At 48.4% G+C, this 6,192-nt stretch overlaps 1 protein-coding gene across 1 annotated transcript in view; it reads left to right on the top strand.

Moving 5' to 3' along the window:
• The first annotated feature begins 4,487 nt into the window (after nt 1–4,487).
• PISD (phosphatidylserine decarboxylase) overlaps nt 4,488–6,192 on the top strand; it is a 40,744-nt gene continuing 39,039 nt past the window's right edge. Inside the window, exon 1 of the mRNA XM_065417761.1 lies at nt 4,488–4,537. Within this exon, the coding sequence (XP_065273833.1) occupies nt 4,488–4,537 (50 nt within the window). The remainder of the gene's footprint in view (nt 4,538–6,192) is intronic.

Below are 6,192 nucleotides of genomic sequence, written 5' to 3'. Positions count from 1 at the left end.
AAAGGCATCCGATAAGACTGCAAAACCATCTGATAAGAGAGACATTTTGCTTTGAATTCACTTAGCTTGTTAAGTGAGATATTAGTTCATCTTACCTTTTATTTTCTTATAGCCAAATTCTGACTTTTATGCCTCATTACTTGTAATCACTTAATCTTTCGGTTGTTAATAAACTCGTTTTATTGTTTTATCTAAGCCGGTGTGTTTGGATTGAAGTGTTTGGGAAACACCATTTGGGATAACAAGATTTGTGCACATCATTTTCTATTAATGAAATGATGGACTTTCTATGAGCCTGTATTGTCCAGGAGGGTACCAGGCAGTACAAGACTCACATTTCTGGGGACAAGTCTGGGATTGGGAATTTGCTGGTTTCCATCTGTAATATAATTCAGGAGTGGCTGGCTAGAGCACTCATACAGTATAGCTGGGAGTGATTTACATGCTGGAGACTGAGAGAGAGCAGACCAGGAGTGGTTAGTCTCACAGCGAAGCAGTGTAAAAGTCATCCCAGGTTGGAGAATTGAGGGGACATAGCTGTCCATTGGTCCAGACAGTACCCTGGATAATGTCGCAGTGCTCCAGGAAGAAGTTGTGGTGGTTAAATTTAAATCTCTGTCCTACACCTACCTGGCATTGTCTCACTTTGTGGTTTCCATTCTAGTATAGCAGCACGAGGAGTTATTAATTCAGGATGGTGCTTTTCATCTGTAAAGTACTTTACAAATAGTAAGAACCCGACTTTTGTGCCTGTCTTTTCCTGTGCAGTTATTTTGATTGCATAGGCAAATTGGATATTTGGGTATGCAGAGTAATTAAACATGTAAAGAAAGATAATTGTGTAAAAATATCTGCATATCTGGGGCTTTTACTCTTTGAAAATCAGCCCCTGTGTGATTAATCCTTACAATTTCCCTGCATAAGTGTACCAGTGGTTGAAGACTGTTAATGAGAACTACACACACTGTGTACCATGAGAAATAAATGAAATCTGTGCCATTGGTAAGAGAAATACTGTAGTCACACAAAAAAACAGATCTTTAGTAAAAAGCATTGAAGTAAATACATTTTTGTGAGACAGAGGGACAACGCTAACTTTTTTTGCTTTTAAAATGAATAGGTCTTTCCCTTTTCACTGGACAGCTATGCCTCTGAGGTAGGTAAGAATTATCTCAATCTCACAGATGGGGAAATTGAGGTTAAGAGACTTGTTCAGACCACTCGACCACACATCTCTGAAGGCCACTGCCAAAAATCATGTTTTTAAAAAAGTTTATACCTGCTATATAGTTACAAATAACTCTAATCAAAAAGGCTCAGATTCTCAAAGATATTTAGGGTACATCTATATGACAGCTGCTACATAACCTCAGCAGTGGCACTGTACCTGTGCCACCATAGCCCTATAGTGTAGATACTTCCTGCACTGATGGAAAAACCCTTCCATCAAGGTAGTTAATCCATCTCGCTGAGAGGCAATAGCTACGTTGATGGAAAAATTCTTCCATCAACTTAGCTGTCTTCACAGGGGTTAGGTCAACATAACTATGACATTCAGGGCATGAAATTTTTTACAGCCTTGAGTGATGTAGCTAGTCAATCTAATTGTTAAGTGTGATTAGGCTCCTAACTTACTTTGAAATTAAGAGTCTGCATACCTTTGAGATCTGGGCAAAAGTGATTTCCTTGTGCCTACCTGGGCATTCAGGCCAGAGCAGTTGCTTTTACTTACTTTCCTGTCTCTTGCTGTTTCATGTTCTAGCATGAATGTCATCTGAATCTAAGTTTCTCTGTATTATGTATTCTCCCTTCTCTGAGCACTTAGAATGAAGGGTTACCTGTTAGTCATCCTAGAAGGGGATATGATTAGCCCTATTATTTGCACACTAGGCCATCATGCCTACATTAAAAACAGAGTTTAAGCAGAGGTTTATATCACTCATTGTCACAGAACTGAGCTAGTGCATAAACTATTGCTAATAGGGATTTCTTCAGTACCCTTTCCTATTCACTGGCAGGGTATGGCACATATACTCCAGTTCCTGTGTTCTGGAGAAAGAAGGCTAAATCCCTAGGGTTTGTTTTTTTTTTTTTTTTTCCTGCAGTGACCCAACCCCCACCCATGGACTTTCCCAGCACACTTTCTTCCCTCCCCACTAATTCATTTTCCCCAGTATTCCTTCCCACCCCTCCCACCTAATACACTCCCTCTTATACTCATTCATTTTCCCAGTGCTCCTACTCTTCCATGTTCCCCACTTACTCCTTTTGCACTTCTGCATTGGGACTACACTGCTCCTTTCTCTATTCTTAGACGCTTCCAAGACACATACTGTAATGCATTTGTTGCCTTGTAACCTTTCCCATGGTCATGGTTACAAGACTAGCTCCACCTCTGAACTCTCTCGGGTCTCTGCCCAGTCTCAGATCTCCCATCTTTATCCCTCCTAAGGTAGAATTACGTGGTTTTTACCACGCTGAGAGTGGGGCCCTGGCCTGCAGTGTCCCATGTATTGACTGTCCCTACCAAAACAGGTCTGCCTAGGCTCACGTGTGGATCTGCTCATTAGAAGCTCATACCCAGCAGTGAATACAGGGACCAGGTAGCCCTCCTAACCCAAAGTGTTGTTTAATCTTAACAATGAGAAGAAAATATCACAAGAGAAAAAGGATTTTAAAACAGGAGGTCTACACACACATCTATTTTACCGAGAATCATAACTGCTGGAGGCTGGGTGTCGGTCTCAAAAACCTGTCCACTCCCTGAGTAAGTGCATGTCTCCTAATCCTCCTGGATCTTTTGATTCCCATCTTTCTTCACAGGGCCTGAGTCACTCCTGCGGCAACCTGTGTGGCAGGTCCAACAGGCGATGAATTGTGACATCAAAATTAATGGCTTTTGGATTGTATCTCAAGTGTTTGCTGAGAGATATATCCACCACTACGCCTTTCCTGGGTACCCTTCCTGACCCAATCCTGCTATTGCATCAACTCAATATATACAAACATTAGGTATCACAATTATCAAGTCAACACATAATAGTCATTCATCATTACAGGCAACTCCAACTCCCTCACGCCCACCTCTCTGACAAACATCTTGTATTATCCTTATTTCAGCTGCCTCCCCACAAGCATGAAGCAAGTTTTCACATGCAGGTTTTTTTTTTTTTTTTAAAAAGGCCCATGTGATGGCTAACTCTAATCTTCACATTACTCACCTACTTGAGTCTGTGCTTCCCTGGCCTCCTCAGACCAGCTCTCCATGCAGGGATGGGATTTTCCCCCAGCTCTGTAAGGTGGAGGGAGTTATAGTATAGTTCCTGTATGTCCTAACAATAATAGCGCTAATAATAGGTGCTGGCAAAAGGAGACCTTTTAAGAAAGATTCAATATAATAGTTAGTCTGTACTTTAGAGAAATAACAGATGGGAGATACACATTAGGCCAAATTAGGGTGACCAGATGTTCCGATTTTATAGGGACAGTCCCAATATTTGGGACTTTTTCTTATATAGGCACCTATCACCCCTCTGTCCTCCATCCCAATTTTTCACACTTGCTATCTAGTCACCCTAAGCCAAATTGCTTCCTGACATAACTGCTCACTTTAAGGGACTGGATCAACTGAGCCCATATTGCATGGTACTTTTACAGACAATTTAAAATGTTCTTGCACCCTTATGACACCCTGGGCCTAATTCAGCTGTGGTGCTAATGGTTGCTGTTCCTAGTAAAGTCATACCTCTTCGGCTAGGGCTGCATTTGGCTCCCCATGTTTAAAGAAGACAGAGATAAGAGGTGTTTTCAATGCAGATATGAGTTCTGTAATAGTGAAAAGGCAGGGAGCTGGGGGGGAAATGCATCTTCCTTTGGGCTGCTTTACAACTGTTTAGTTCTGCAGCTCTTTGTTGTGATGTGAAAAAAAATAGAGACTGGAAATGAAAATATGCTCATTGCTGTTTCAGCTTGGCCAAGGAAAAAATACTCATCACAAATGTAGAATAACATTTCGTTTCACAAGAGCAAACATCCTTTAGAGCTTAGGCTAAAGTGATATGGCAGCTGGACTTGTGGGTTCTCGTCCCAGCTCCCCCACTCACTTGCTACATGATTTCACGTCAATTCTAGCCCCTTTCTGCCCCATTTTTTGTACAATGGGGCTAACACTTACCCAGCTCCAGGAGGAAGGGTGCAGGGTGGTTGAGCCCTAATACGAGTTTGCAAAATGGCCTGCGACTGTAGGACATAGAGGAGACCGGTCAGGGAAAGGCAAAATGTGACTGTGCCCTCACGCAGAGACAGCGCTGCCCCCTCCTAGGTAGGAACAAGACACCACAGCCCCGCCCGATGGCGGCTGTGGCTGCGCTCCCACAGGCCGCCGCCAGGGGGCGGTGCGAACACGGCCGCTTGCGGCCTCCTTGGCCCCGCCCCCTGCCTGCCTCCTGTACCCCCGCCGAGTGGAGCGTGCGGCAGTTCGCTGCAAGATGGCGACGGCCATGGAGCGAATGTGCGGGGCTGCGCTGCGGAGGAGCAGGTAGGGGGGAGGGGCCCGCCGAGGCGGACGGCTCTGGGGGGCCGGGGAGGAGACAGGCTGGTAGGCAGCTGTCTCCCTCGGCAGGGCAGGTCACTGCGGGCACAGGGTGGGGAACCGTCCCAGCCTGTCCGCTGGCAGCCGGAGGCGTGTCCTTGCCCTCGCTGCCCTGGCGTCCCCCCGCTGTCACCTGGGAGACCCCGGCACGTGTCGCTGTGGGGAGAGTGGAGACGGGCTCTGAACCCGCCCGCCCCCAAAGATGCTGAGGGCACAGGGGCTTGGCACACACACACGTCCCTGAGCTAGGGTCAGTGAGGGCTGGGGCTGGACACCCCCCCCCATCCCTCAGTTAGGGTCAGTGAGGGCTGGGGCTGGAGCCCACCACCCCACACACATCCCTCAGCTAGTGTCAGTGAGGGCAGAGGGTTGGGGCTTGGCACCCCCTCCCCACATCCCTCAGTTAGGGTCAGTGAGGGCAGAGGGGTTGGGGCTGGGCACCCCCCACACATACACACCCCTCAACTAGGGTCAGTGAGGACAGGGGCTGGGGCTTGGCACACACCCCCCCCCCCATCCTTTAGCTAGGGTCATTGAGGGCAGAGGGGTTGGGGCTGGGCACCCCCCACACATACACACCCCTCAACTAGGGTCAGTGAGGACAGGGGCTGGGGCTTGGCCCACCCCCCCCACATCCTTTAGCTAGGGTCAGTGAGGGCAGAGGGGTTGGGGCTGGGCACCCCCCCCCACACACACACCCCTCAACTAGGGTCAGTGAGGACAGGGGCTGGGGCTTGGCACCCCCACACACACATCCTATAGCTAGGGTCAGTGAGGGCAGAGGGGCTAGGGCTTTACACCCCCTCCCCACATCCCTCAGCTAGTGTCAGTGAGGGCAGAGGGTTGGGGCTGGGCACCCCCCACACATACACACCCCTCAACTAGGGTCAGTGAGGACAGGGGCTGGGGCTTTGCACCCCCCCACACACACACATCCTTTAGCTAGGGTCAGTGAGGGCAGAGGGGTTGGGGCTGTGCACCCCCCACACATACACACCCCTCAACTAGGGTCAGAGAGGGCTGGGGCTGGGGCTTGGCACCCCCCCCCCCATATCCTTTAGCTAGGGTCAGTGAGGGCAGAGGGGCTGGGGCTTGGCACCCCCTCCCCACATCCCTCAGCTAGTGTCAGTGAGGGCAGAGGGGCTGGGGCTTGGCACCACTCCCCCACATCCCTCAGCTAGGGTCAGTGAGGGCAGAGGGGATCTGAACTCAGCCTCCCTCATTCATCTCCTTCCATACAGACAATCCCTCTCAGCTCAGATACATTGGGAGTGAGAGTCTGAATGTGTGTGTTCATTGCTACGCTTCAGGTTATCGAGGACAGACAGGTACATAGGTTCTAGTTACTGAGGGCAAAGTGGCAAGACTGATTTACCGACAAAAAAAACCTCCCTTAACCTACAGTTAAGTTTGCCCCATTGTGCCTTTCCGGACCAGAAGACAGAGTTCAGCAAAACTCAAACTTGGGAAAATCAGGCAATTCAGAGTTAAGTACAACCCCAGCTCTGCTTCCCAGGATCTAGCATTAGCCCTTACATGGACTCCAGCTGCATTCCCTGTATGAATGGTGGCAGGAGCATCTTGGCAGAGATCTGATTTAT

This window comes from Emys orbicularis, chromosome 16, assembly GCF_028017835.1.
Source record: "Emys orbicularis isolate rEmyOrb1 chromosome 16, rEmyOrb1.hap1, whole genome shotgun sequence".
Classification (NCBI taxonomy): domain Eukaryota; kingdom Metazoa; phylum Chordata; order Testudines; family Emydidae; genus Emys; species Emys orbicularis.
Note: the sequence above shows the minus strand (reverse complement) of the source record. Positions and strands in the feature narration are given on the sequence as shown.